Genomic DNA, 14539 nt, shown 5'->3' on the forward strand with positions numbered 1-14539 from the left:
TATGGTGATTAACATAAAAATAACAATTTAAAAAAAAGAGTTCACTTATCATGATAAGCATTGAGTAATGTAGAGAACTGTTAAATCATATGGTACACCTGAAAGTAATATAGCACTATATGGTAACTCTACTTCAATAAAAGAGAGGGAGAGAGGGAGAAGAGCAGAATAGGAGGCGAAGAGAGAAAGATTAAAACTCTGTACATACTCACAGATATGGGAGGAAATTCTAGAATACAAATGAAAGACATTTAGCAGAGTGTTACTAGCTGTGTGAAACTACTTTACGTCTGTCAATCTCAGCTTTCTCATCTGTAAAATGGGGATAACTTTCTGTTTTCAAGGTGCTTACGAGGATTAAAAAAGTTAATGTGTGAAGCATCTCCTAGCACAAGATCTGATACATAGTTGACACTAAAAAACAAAACAAAACAAAAAAAAACCTGAAGATGGTACCATCCATCTCCAAACCTCATGGTCATCGTCATCAGTAACTCATGATTTGGAAAAGAAACTGGACTTCAGAGTGTGAATCCAGATTGTAGAGCTCACTGATTTGTTAAGCTTGTAAACTTTATTAATTACTGGGGAGATACTGAAGGCCTTGAACATAAGGATGACATGTTCAAAGTGGTATTTAAAAAGAACACCCTGGCTATCGAGCATGAACACTGTTTTTGGAGTAATATAGACTTGAGTTCTGGTTAGTGAGTTTGCTGAATTATTTGAGACCATTCCATTATGCTATGGTAATGGATGGAACTCATCAGAAATATTAAGCATAGACAGTAAGAAAGCTCTTGGTTCATAATATTCAGGTGAAACTCACAGGCAGGGTAAATTTGGTGTGTCTTGACTATGTAGTCACACAGAACCCCATACTCAGGTGGGCCCAGTGCCTACTTTAATGCTCTGCCATTGGTACCTTGAAATCCTTAATAATTGAAATTCTGAATTATTTTTTTTAACAAAGGGCCTTACATTTTCATTTTCACCAGATCCTGCAAATTATGTAGCTGGTTCAGCACATAGGATGTGTTAAGTATAGCTAATAAATAAGCCTGTAGCATGTGACACATAGGCATAATTAATAAGATGTGTTCCAATACAGGTCGTGAATAAGTTAGTAACCTGTAATACCTGCCCAAGAAAGACGGAAAATAGATGGAAAATACGATGAACAAATAAGAATATTATAGTTAGAAGTGGATGGGAAGGCCAACTTATGATCCTGTCACTTTGAGACTGATTATCTGTCACCACTAAACTGACCACCCATTGGTGTCATCCAATATGTTTCTGTTCTCCTCATGTGTGTTCTGCTCAAGAAAAGCAGCTACAACTTGTAGCATTTCAACAGGCTAATTGACAAGGTACTACTATAGTCAAGCATACTTGCTCTGTGTCATTCTGATAGAGCAAATGCCTATCATTGGCCTGTCATCTTCATTCTACAGGATCCTTTGGGACATCTGTCCTCTTTTTTGTTTGTTTGGTTTTTTGTTTTGTTTTGTTTTGTTTTGTTTTGTTTTGTTTTTTAAGAGAGAAAGAGTACACGTGCAAGCTCAGGCAGTGGGAGTTAGGGGGTAGAGGGAGAGGGGGAGATAGAGAGAGAGAATCTTAAGCAGACTCCACAGTCAGCACAGAGCCCGATGTGGGGCTCGATCTCACAACCCTGAGATCATGACCTGAGCCAAAATCAAGAGTCAGACGTTTAACTGACTGAGCCATCCAGGTCCCCTGGGACCTCAGTCCTCTTAACCACACCATCAGTAGAATAAGAGAGGCAGGGCATGTGAACACTGTGAAATCCAGGATTCAAGAAGTGTGATCCTGTGGCCTACTATGCCACCCTATTTCCATTCCTTCCTGCCATGTTTATTTATCCCATCTATTTGCTCTCACTTGTCACTATACTTTAACGTGACTTAATAGACCGTGTGATTTGAGCATGTTAGTTTGCTCTACAAACCCCTCAGTCCCATGACCACTGGTAGAGCTTGCCCAGTAGTAGACTTAAAGATCTCCATCTCATCAAAGTAATTTTCTACACAAGTTCAAATCATGGGTCTACCACTTAATAGGTGTCTGAACATAAACAATTACTTATCCTCTCAGAGTGTTGGTTTTCTTACATGCAAAACCAAAGTAACAAATACCTATCTTGAAGGATGGTTGAGAGTGATAAATGAAATTATGATAGTAAAATAATAATAGCTAACATGTGTAAAATGATTATTATGTGCCAGCATCATTCTAGGTGCTTTAGATCTTAACTGATTTAATCCTCTCGATAATTCTACAAAGTAGTACTACTTTTATCCCCATTTAGTGAGAAAAAGCAAGGTTGCAGAAGTTAAGAAAATTGCCCAAGGTCGCAGCATAATGCTTAATACCTACTAGGCATTTATTAAATAATAAAAAAATTGGATGTCAGGGTGCCTGGGTGGCTCAGGCAGTTAAGTGTCAGACTCTTGGTTTCGAATCAGGTCATGATCTCAGGGTCGTGAGATCGAGCCTTGCATCAGGCTCCATGCAGCCTGCTTAAGATTCTCCCCTTCCCTCTTCCTCTGTCCCTCCCCACCCCCACTCACACATACTTTCTCTCTAAAAAATGAAAATAAAAATAAATTAAAATTAAATTAAATTTTTAAAAAAGAATAATTGGATGCCAACATTATATCTTGATCAACAAAATTCAGATGTACTGATTTCCAATAGTCTCCACTCTTTGGATGAGAAAATCAATATACATAAGGTACTTATAAAGTACAAGAATTGAAAGCTGCTGCTTTGGTTGAGTTATTGATGAAAAAGAATCCCAAATGGTTAAAGCATGTGTTAGTAGGTATGTACACATGATTAAAGGTCCTCTTGTGTGGAAGTCTTCACTCCTTCATAATGACAGATAAAGGAAAGGCCTTTGTGAAACAAAGGAGAAATCATGATTCTTACTTATAAAAATCTCAAGCTCCAAGGAAACTTGAGAGGGATGGATGGGAGCCAGGGGGCTAGTTTTCCCAGATGGCTCTGGCAAAGGAAATCAACTCTGGTCTATTCTTACTGTCCTAGAAATATTTTCGTTCCCCTGACCAAAAAAAATACAATAAAGTCAAAAACAAAACAAACAAAAAGAATACTGGAGGGTGAAGGAAGATTGAGTAAGGAAGAATATTACCTTAATGACTAGCTGACCATTAAAAGCACATGTTTAAGGTGATTGAAATCCTAAGAATTACTTTCTTGGCTTTACTGAATGTTCCATTAATAAATCACCAGGCCAAGTCAGCCAATGGACAACTCCCAGAAACACTGGGTCAGGGTGCCACAAAGCTAAGAAATTAAAGCAGTCGGTATAGCTAAGTAAACATGGTTGTTATCAAAATAAATGAATTTAAAAGGGCTTCTACCCAAGAGCCATTTCGATGCAAAAGTATACTGAAGTATTCCCATACCCTGCTCTGTAGACCCATGAAATGTGAGAACTGCTCCCTCCCCAAAATCAGCTTCTTTAAATAATCAACTGAGTGAGGGTTTTTAATTATTTCTTGTATTAATAGGCACAGAAGCATTTTTTTTCCTTCAAACAGGTGCTTTATACACAAGTACATTGTGTAGAAGAAGGAAACCGTGAAGTCTCTGCTCGAAGCTGGTGGTGTAGCCGAGCACCACTCTTAATTAACCTCTGCTCCCTTGCCCTGAAAGGATTTCACCACACCGCTGGAACTCTGAGGAAAGCAGTCTGAAAACCACCAGCCACAATCCAATCCCTTCATTGTATAAATAAATCCATGAGGCTCAGAGAGGTGAGGTTAGAGGTAGAACTTAGCCCCGAGTCCACGTCTCTTAATTTTCAATCCCCAACCTACCCTACTGGAACAAAATAAAATGGTTGCTTTTTCAGGTGTAGTCAGGCAGGCTTTAAATCTAATCCCGGTAGAATGTTCTGGTACAGTCAGGTTTGAGGTTTCAGGATGAATAATAAGTAGACCGGTTATTTTCCATCCAGGTGTTTTATATCACCTGTGGTGGTTGCTACCAGGTTAGTGCAGCCACCTATTACAGGGAGGAATGATCTATCTGGTCAACCAACTTGAGGGAAACGCATTAACAACTTAAAAATAAATTATGCCTAAAATCCTCGCTGTTGGATTTTTTTTTTTGGTTAGTTACTAATAAAACATAGAAATTGACTTTCAAATAGTTGGAAAATACACCAGGATTTCCCTTGCCCTGTCCCACCCCCTCAACATATTCTCACCCATTCAATAAACAGTTTATGGAGTAGGACGTTCTGCTTACTGAGGTTTTTCTGCTTCTCAGAATCAAAAGACATGGCCCTCAATCCTGACTGTATATCAAGGGCTTTCAGAGCAGAAAACAAAAATATGCATATTGTAGTCTGGGACAGACACATCTGCCCTCCCACCCAGAGATTATCATTCAACAGGTTTAAGGCCACATGAATGTACAAAACTGCGTTAACACACAGGAAAAGACAATGAAAAACATAGTTCCACAGCGACAGTGGAAAAGATGTAGCTTCTCCTCAGTCAGAAAAAGCCAATACTGCTGGCCTTGAAAATGCCAAGCTCCAATTCCTGAGCCGTATTTGAGAGTCCTTCGGGATTAACAACCCATTTTTAGGGCTTCGTGCCTATTATTAACTGCTTATTTTAACTGTCGTTTGGCCCTCAGCTCTGGAGATGCTCACGTTGCTAGGGGTAGATCCTCTTTCAGAATGTGGGAACTATCCCCGGGCACCACCCCACCCCGGCCCCGACAGCATCCTCAGAATAAGCTACTATTCCCAATGCTTTACTCTAAAACACATCTTGAAAGCCTGACCCTCTGTTAAATCTGTCTTAGAAGTTTCACCAGTTTTTCAGAGTGCAGAGCCAGATGGAAAGCCTTGGAACCTCGGTGCAGATCCAAACCTATGATCAAAGTATCTGCTCTAGTTATATTGAGCCTAGTGCCTTGGATTCCATATACTTAGCGAAGATTGATGACTAGAGGTAAATTCTGGGAATAACATAATCCTCAGAAAGATTCTCTCAGAGTTAGACGTCCCTGAAAGACATAAAGAGTAGGAGAAAAGCTCCCTGACTTCCATGTTGGGGCAGAGAAACCTTTACCTCTACTATAAAATATTGACCACTTGCTCTAATAATGTGATTGAAATCCATGAGGGAGAAGCTCAATACAACATTCAGAAACCCACAAAGGGAGACAGCCCGGGCACCATAGTGCCAACAGTTTCATAACAGAGGCTGAAATCAAGGGAATCAGGACGACCGTGACCACCAGCACCAGCTGTGCAGAGAATTGCAAAGCTACAAAGCAGGACCCACTTCGGGCCATGGAGAATCGTCACAAGATAGTGAGCATTACTGACAGGTGAGAAGCCATAGTTGTTTCTTCTCTGGGCCTGCATCTGTGCTTCCATTCTGCAAGCTGGCTTTGAAGCTGACGTTCTGAATCACTGTCTTGGTAACATGCCTAACTTGCTCCCTTGCTGCACGGGTAGGAGGCAGCAGACTGGAATGCATGCAAGGTTTAACCAAGTAGCATGAGCAACGGATGTGGATTGTTTGAGAACTGTGCACACTGAAAGTGAATGCCAAGTCCCAGCTGCTATTTCCTGAAGGAATGAGGGTCCAGATCCTCCATTTGTCCAGCAGAAGCTGGATGTCTGGATTTTATATATATATATATATATATATATATATATATATATATATATATATAGGCTCCATGCCCACCGTGGAACCCAATGTGGGGCTTGAACTCATGACCCTGAGATGAAGACCTGAGCTGAGATCAAGAGTCAGACACTTAACCGACTGAGCCACCCAGGCACCCCTGGATTTTTTTTAATGTGAAATCTCCTACTTTTCAATGTTTGACAACAAAGAAAAAATGTTATAAAAAAAAAATTACCCCCAAATGGTTAAAATGGCAAATTTTATGTTTTATATATATATATAAATGAAAAATGAAAAAATAATAAAAGAAAAAGAAACAAAAATCATGTGGGCCAATTAAAAACCTAACATTCAGACCTAAGACCTGGATTGAGCTGCAGACTCCCCACATTCAATCTCTGCCTAGCAATAGGTCCTGGTATTCTCTTACTGCCATCCCAATTCCTCTCTCTCCCCCCCTTCCAAAAATGGGTTCATTCCTGGACTCAGCTCAAGACTCCAGGTCCTGGAATCTGCCACAGGATTACCCTGGGTACATTTGGAAGACCTGAACGTAGTTTGGCCCCAGATTCTGCCAAATTACCAAGATGTTCTGTTCTTTGTTGGAATGTCAAAATCTGTTGCCCATCTAGACTGCTACCAATGTGTCACCGTCCCCCACGGTTCCCGAGGTTGTCCCTGGCTAGGTCTGCTTCTACCCAGCCCTGCCTGTCTCACGCTCTCTCCATCTCTCCGGTCACACTGCAGGGGACCAGGCATCATTGACTCTGTACTGAGAGGAAATAATAATTACAATTTGTGCTTCCCAGCAATGTGATATGTTCTGGCGCCGTGCTAAGTGTTTTATGTAAATTATCTCACTTTATGATGCCAATAACCCTGTAAATTAGCATAATTTCATAAGGAACCTGAATGGCAAAGAGCTACACAATTCATTCAAATTCGCACAGCTATTAAGTGAAAGGTCTGAGATTCAAACTGTAATCAGAAGCCCATTCCTGCTCCACAGCCCTACATGGGAGATAGAGAAAAGGGAGAGTGGGGGGTATTTCTATGCCTTCTGCAGGTAGAAAGGGAAGATCCACTCTTTGGCATTCTTACTCAATTTCACACCATGCTTTGAAATTTCACAGTATTACCGCTTTCCAATGTGACAATGTTCTACACACAGTTACCTGTGGTTTCCAGTTTGGGGGGACTTTATGGCCAGTAACTTTTCAAAATATATTTCGGAAGCAACATAAGGTGGTTGCCAAACTTGTATTTTGCCAAGTAAGGACATTTTTAAACCTATAATTTGGCATCATTATCACTTCACTGAATGAAAACTATTTTAACAGACACGTGCACACATACCCACACACGTGCGTATGCACACACACACACATGACTCGCTCCATGGAACCAGGCACCCTGTTTGTCTTTGCTTTCATTCATGGCTGGTGTGTCCAATGTACATGGAGTTCCCAGCCTACAACTGCAGTGTTCTAGAACTTTGCTGGGAAGACCATTGTTTGGAACTTGGAAAACTTCATTCCGCAAAACAAAATGATGCCATTATAAATGATGGCTAGGTTCCCATTTCACAGGATAGATCTAGAATCTCTTGTTTTATTTTGGATATGAGGTAACTGAGGCCCCAGAAGCTTAAGCAATGTCCTTAAATAACACCTACTTTTTTGCAAAGCTAAGATTAGAAGTGAAATATCCTCATAACTACTTCAGTTCTTTTTTTCATCACCAAAGACAATGATACTATACTATAATATTTAACATTATTAGCTCAATATCCCGGTGGAAAGACAGCTTTGGCAATTTACGACCATTTACAAAAATGCTTCTGCGGAAAAATGCAATCGGTAGCACAACTGAAAGATATAAACATGCTTGTTATCACAGACACATTCCCTCATAGTCATGCCTCACCTCCCCAACAACCTTGGCATGGAAATAAGAGTGTGATCCTCAGAAGTGATCAGAAGTGAATCTGCTCCCATTCCTCAGAAAGAATCATTTGTCTTTTCATATAGGGAGTTGGCAAATCTATGTGCCTCTGAGTGTGTTTTACTCTCACCAACACCCAACGGAAGACTGAAATTGGGTCACTGACATGTCACCATGGAATAGCTATTTAGCATAATCCTTAATTGGAATCCTGTGTACTGTTCCGTTGGCTTAATATCATCCCTGTGCTTTAAAGAGAGCTGTCACCTGATTATATCATTTGAGGCTGGGACCCTGCAGAGAAACATGAATGTGCAAGCCACACAAACGTGTAAAAGTCAAATATATTATCTCTTCAGAGAGATAGGAACGAACGTATTAAACTAAAGAAAGTCTCAGTTCAAGGAACAAATAACTAAAAGTGACCAGAGGTTATAAGACTCTGAACAATGAATTTGCTCATAGTTTTTTCAAAAATATAATCATTAGTTCAGTCTCTCTAATGATGACAATATATAAGCATCTATGTACATATATATGATGTGTTCACATACATGGCATTAACATATATATTATGCTGTATAGTGTCTATGACCATGAATATTATATATAATAATGAGTATTTTATATATGTGATATACTATAGATAGCACTATGTATAAAATATAGGTAATTCTCAGAGGATTTAAGAGATCAGCAATCAGGCAAAGTATGTTTAATTACAAAAAGTGGCATCATACTTGAGAACTTCAATTTTCTTCTCCATTTTCCAAGGCTTGCATTTGACAGTAGCAATCATTTGTTTTTTCTCATCTAACTCTGCCTTCAGTCTTTCCAATTCCTCTTCATTAATTTCTTCTTCTTCTTCCCTTTAAAAGGGAAAAAAAAAAAGTTAAGTTTTCCTTGATTTCCAAACTTAAAGAAGAATGCTATCCGATACTCGGTCAATGTGAATCAGCTTGGCTGTACATAGTGGATGCTGAGATTTATAAGCATTAGAGCTTGTATCTATGTGAATGCTGATACAGGATTTCTGGAATTATTATAACTTTAAACAATAGTGTTTACATTCTGAAGTCCTGAAACTGTTTTACGTCCACAGCCTCAAAGTCTCAGGATGAAAAAAATCTGTGGAAGATTAGTTCCAGATCTATCAACATATTTTCCTCTCTTCTTTGTTCCCTTGTACACTTTCCCCACCAATTCTTCATTTCATTGAAAAACGTTACTTTTCGATAAGGATAGTACATCAGAGGTGAAGATGTCTTTGAAGTGCCCTTACAAATTTGTTAGCCATGTCTCAAGAGAAAGAGAAAAATTGAATTAGGGGAAAATAAAAAATCTATTTCTCAAAGGTAACTTAATCTGCTAATTAAATTCAAAACTTCAGTTGATAAAATTCAACTTGAAGTATATTTGGCGGAAGTGAATCCTTTGAAGAGACCTTCAAAGGAATTTAGTTTCTCACTGAGCAAATGAGATGTATCTTTTCTCTTCTATATTCCTAGGACTGCAAAAATACCACGTAGTCTAGAATTAACAAAACAAAAAAAACTAAACATGAACAACATGATTTTAAATCGAGGAATGAAATGCCCTATTGTAACGATCAATTGTTTTAGTGATAGATTGTTTTATTTATTAAGTTATTGTCATTCAACTTCAAACTCACTTCTATACTAAATATTGTGATGCTGGAGCTGGGACTCTATAGGGGACCCTTCTGCTTTGTTGGCCGGCTCAATGGTAGGCCACCAACAGAAGATAACAAGAAGGGACTTAGGCTTTCCTTTGGCTTCCTGGGGTGGCAGATCCTCCTTAGTAATTCCTCTTCACCCCACTAACTGAAGGGCCTTCCCACAGCTGCGGGTGAATCTAGTTTGCCAACTTTTCCAACACTCACAGAACCAGCTTCATCGCCACTCCCAAAGAAACCAAATCCCTTTAGCATCACCCCCTCCTCAGTGGCTTCAGCCCCTGGCATCCTTCCTCTATGCTTCTAAGTTTAAATTTCAACCCCTTTCCACCATTCCTCCAGCCTCTGGAGTGGTAGCTTCTTCTCATACTTGCTGTCACCATGACACGTTAAGTGTTCTCTTGTCACCTTTCTAGTAACCTAGTTTACAATTATTTATACCTACTCATCAGTTCTCTGAGTAAATACTTTCTGTTCAATTAAGTGCTGAAGTTTCTTTCTCCTAACTAAACCCTGACTGACAAATTGTAATCTGACTCAGCCTTAGTCAGAAACATTGTTGCTCACTCTACTCGTCCTGACTCCACACAGTAGGACTATGGCATGGCTGCCTTTGAAAGTTCCCGCTGAGGAACAGGAGGACATAGCCATGGTTTTATGGCCCACCGTACAAAATGACTTTGCCTCCTCCGTTCTTTCCCACCAACCCAGTTTTTAATCATGTCATGAAATAAAGACTCACCTTAATTTTCTAAAATAACACTTCCTGTTGACAGTTTGATTTCTTGACCAATTCAGATATTTGGCTTAGAATAGCAATTCACAGTAAGGGAACTATGGAAGTACACTCTAAAATACAAATCTGATTGCCATTAGGTTGTTTCCTTTTTAATTATTTGATGTTTAGTATATAAAATCTTACAGCGCTGCACAACTATGACATAAAATACTTGAGAACATTTTTACTACATCTATATCCACAGTTGTTGTTTGCTTAATTTGCCAATCAGAATAATAATGTGTGTGTTGGTTTGTCATAAGAGGAAAACATATATTTTAGTAAAAATGATTGTTTTGCTTGTCAAATCACTATGTTGTACACCTGAAGCTAATGTAACATCGTGTGTCAATTATACTTCAGTTGAAAGAAAAGATTGTTTTATTAAGATTACTCAAAAAATTGTTTCCATGTAGACATAGACTAAGTCTAGATTATATAGTTAACTGTTTCATTGAAATCGTTATGGAAACTATCAAAAGGAAAAGAAAATATGTCAAGAAACTACTACAAATGGGGGTGCCTGGGGTGGCTCAGTCGTTAAGCGTCTCTGCCTTCGGCTCAGGTCATGATCCCGGGGTCCTGGGATCGAGCCCTGCATCAGGCTCTCTGCTCAGTGGGAAGCCTGCTTCTCCCTCTCCCACTCCCCCTGCTTGTGTTCCCTCTCTCGCTGTGTCTCTCTCTGTCAAATAAATAAATAAAATCTTTAAAAAAAAAGAAAAAGAAACTACTAAAATGAATTCAATTAGAAAAAAAAAAGAGCAACAAAAAGATTTCAGATAATCCAACTGCTTGATATTTTAAGTTTTTAACTTGCCCATCCTTCCAAAAAAACTCAGAGTACAGTTGACCCTAGAATAACAAGGTGCTTAGGTATGCTCACCACTGGGCAGTCGAAAATTCACATATAACTTTAGACTCTCCCAAAACTTAACTATTAATAGCCAACTGTTGACCTGAAGTCTTACCAATGACATAAAGGGTCAATTAACACATATTTTGTAGGTTATATGTATTACATACTGTATGCTTACAATAAAGTAAGCTAGAGAAAAGAAACTGTTAGAAAATCGTAAGGAAGAGAAAATACATTTACAGTACTATACTATATTTATTAAAAATAATCCATGTAAGGCAAGAATCTGCAATGGGGAAAAGATAGTCTCTTCAACAAATGATGTTGGGAAAACTGGACAGCTTCATGAAAAAGAATGAAACTGGATGACTTCCTTGTACCATACACAAAAATAAGCTCAAAATGGATTAAGGACCTAAATGTGAGGGCTGAAACCATAAAAATCCTAAAAGAGAGCAACAGAGTGATTTCCCTGACATCAGCTGTAGCAACATTTTCTAGATATGTCTCCTGAGGTAAGGGAAACAAAAGCAAAAATAAACTATTGAGACTACATCAAAATAAAAAGCTTCTGCACAGCAAAGGAAACAATCAACAAAACTAAAAGACAACCTAAGGAATGGGAGAAGATATTTGCAGATGACATAATCTGATAAAGGGTTAGTATTCAAAATATAGAGAGAACTTACACAACTCAACACCAAAAAGAAAATAATCCAATTTAAAAAAATGGGCAGAAGACACGAAGAGACATTTCTCCAAAGAAGATATGCAGATGGCCAACAGACACATAAAAAGATGCTCAACATCACTAATCATCAGGGAAATGCAAATCAAAACTATGATGAAATATAACTTCACACCTGTTTAATAGCTAAAATCAAAAACATAAACAACAAATGTTGGCGAGGATATGGAGAGAAAGGAACCCTTGTGCACTGCTGGTGGGAATGCAAGCTGGTGCAGCCACTTTGGAAAACAGTATGGAGGTTCCTCAAAAAATTAAAAATAGAACTACCGTATGATCCAGGAATTCACTACTGGGTATTTACCCAAAGAATATGAAAATACCAATTTGAAAAGATATATGCACCACCATGTTTATTGTAGCATCATTTACAAATGGCCAAATTATGGAAGCAGCCCAAGTATCCGTGGATAGATGAATGGATAAAGAAGATGTAGTACACTGGAATATTACTGAACAAGAAAAAAAGAATGAAATCTTGTCATTTGCAACAACATGGATGGATCTAGAGTTATAATGCTAAGTAAAATAAGCCAGTCAGAGAAAGAAAAATGCCATATGATTTCATTCCTGTGTGGATTTAAGAAACAAAACAAATGAAACCAAAAAGAAAAAAAGAGACCAAAAACAGACCCTTAACAATAGAGAACAAACTGGTGGTCACCAGAGGGGAGGTGGGTGGGGAGATGGGGGAAATAGGTGAAGGGGATTAGCATGAAGAGCGCTGAGTAACATACAGAATCCGTCAATTGCTGTATTGTACACCTGAAACTAATATAACACTGTATGTTAACTATACTGCAATTAAATTTTTTTTTAAAGATTTTATTTATTAATTTGACAGAGAGAGACACAGCGAGAGCAGGAACACAAGCAGGGGGAGTGGGAGAGGGAGAAGCAGGCTTCCCGCGGAGCAGGGAGCCCGATGCGGGGCTCGATCCCAGGACCCTGGGATCATGACCTGAGCCGAAGGCAGACACTTAACGACTGAGCCACCCAGGTGCCCTGCAATTAAATTTTTTTTTAAAAAAAGGAAAAAAAGTCCATGTGTATGTGGACCCATGCAGTTCAAAATCATGCTGTTCAAGGGTCAACTGTATCTACACGTAAGTGTCTTAAAGCTTTATATTAATGAATTCCTGTTAAGAAACATATCTATAACAGTATCTCATTTAATCCAGAGTCACAAAAAATTTTTAAAAAATGATCTGTTAGGTATGTGGATTTACCATGTAATCACAGCTTATTTCTTCACATGCCAATTTTTAGAAACCATTTAATGGAGATCTTCCTAACACTAATTATACACTTTCCTGCTATCTTAAATCCAGTTATTTGTGTTTAACCTATTCTATGATTCCTTAAAAGATTATATGAAATCTCTTCAATAACCCCCTTTTCTGATTATCCACATATTTATCATCCCGTATAACAAATAGTTTCGTCTTCTCTAAGACTCCAAACAACTTTGTCCTTCTTCTTTGGTGCATTTATATTGTCTTACTTCACAATAATTTGAGTCTAAGTGGCCCCTCCCTTACTTTATTATGAACTCCTAGAGAATACAGTCAATTGTGTATTCATACCCATGTCTTCCAAAGGAATTAGCCAATTAGCTTCCACAGCAGTGGAGCTGGATAAATATTAACTAAATAAATGTTTATGTACAGAATCTTTCTGGATGACAGGGTTATCATTATAAATCCAGGACTCAAAGTCCACTAACATAGAACAATGTCCTCCAAGATTAGTATGGTATGGAAAGATAAGAATAAATCCTTACGCTAAATAACCCCAGATGGGTGTATTTTTAAAGTCTTTGTTGTTAATTGCTCCAAACAGATAATGTTGTGCTACCAGGTATAGTTGTTTCCTGAGTTATCTTCAAATAGGCAGGTAATTAAAATATTACTTCTGCCAGCATATAAGGGGAATCGCTTTTCCAGGAATCACTCAAAGAAAGTGCTAATCATGTTAAAAGAATATCTCATAGAGACGCCTCATCTTCGAAAATGTAGGGCTAATCTGTGCAAGAATGGCTTTCTATCTTAAGTTTGATTTACTTAAACAACAGTTGTTGGGGGGGGAAGGCATAATGTGCTGAATTGCTCACTGCTATGAACATATTTCTTATTCACTTAAAACTGGGTCAGGAAAAGCCTGTCGTATTATTAGAAATCCTCCAAAATGTCTAACGAGGCAGAGTTTTTTAACTGTCTCCAAAGATAGTTAGCATTACAACCTTGGTTTTAGTTGGCTTCAAATGTTTTGTCAGTGCGGGGGAAATTCCCTTAGGTGTGTCACTTGAACGTTTAAGTTTAAAAAGACCATAAATCGGTTAATCTAAATAAATGTGCCCTGATTTGCCTACAACTTTTTTTCAAAATATATTTGCTGATACATTTTCTTTAAAGAAATACTTATCTTCAGAATGAACAGGAGAAAATGAATCATCAATCATCACAAATAATTTATGATACGATTTAGCTTAGTTGTCCAAATTAGAGCAGTAATTATATAATTTGAAAAACCTTTGGAGACAAAGTTCACTTTAGCCAAATTTGGCTGTGTGGAGAAGTGGGGAGGACAGGTGACAGGGGTGCTTGGGGGATTCTCAGAATGAAGACGTGAGTGGTACCCGCTAGGGGCAGACACTCTGGCACTGAGACAACATTCTCTCAGGTGCCGAGATTCAGTTGATTCATATGGTCCTATCTCTAGGGGGTTGAGCAGTTCACCTGAGAGCCTTAAGCAGACGGAGAGAGCACAGAAATTTTCATCCAACTCACCTTTTTAAAAGGACCTCTCT

At 38.5% G+C, this 14539-nt stretch overlaps 1 protein-coding gene across 1 annotated transcript in view; it reads right to left on the reverse strand.

Annotated features, from left to right (window-relative positions):
* The window catches only part of TMC1 (transmembrane channel like 1), a 150132-nt gene that overhangs the window by 99466 nt on the left and 36127 nt on the right, over positions 1-14539 (reverse strand). The window contains exon 4 of the mRNA XM_027616273.2: positions 8393-8521. Within this exon, the coding sequence (XP_027472074.2) occupies positions 8393-8521 (129 nt within the window). The remainder of the gene's footprint in view (positions 1-8392; positions 8522-14539) is intronic.

This window comes from Zalophus californianus, chromosome 13, assembly GCF_009762305.2.
Source record: "Zalophus californianus isolate mZalCal1 chromosome 13, mZalCal1.pri.v2, whole genome shotgun sequence".
Lineage (NCBI taxonomy): Eukaryota > Metazoa > Chordata > Mammalia > Carnivora > Otariidae > Zalophus > Zalophus californianus.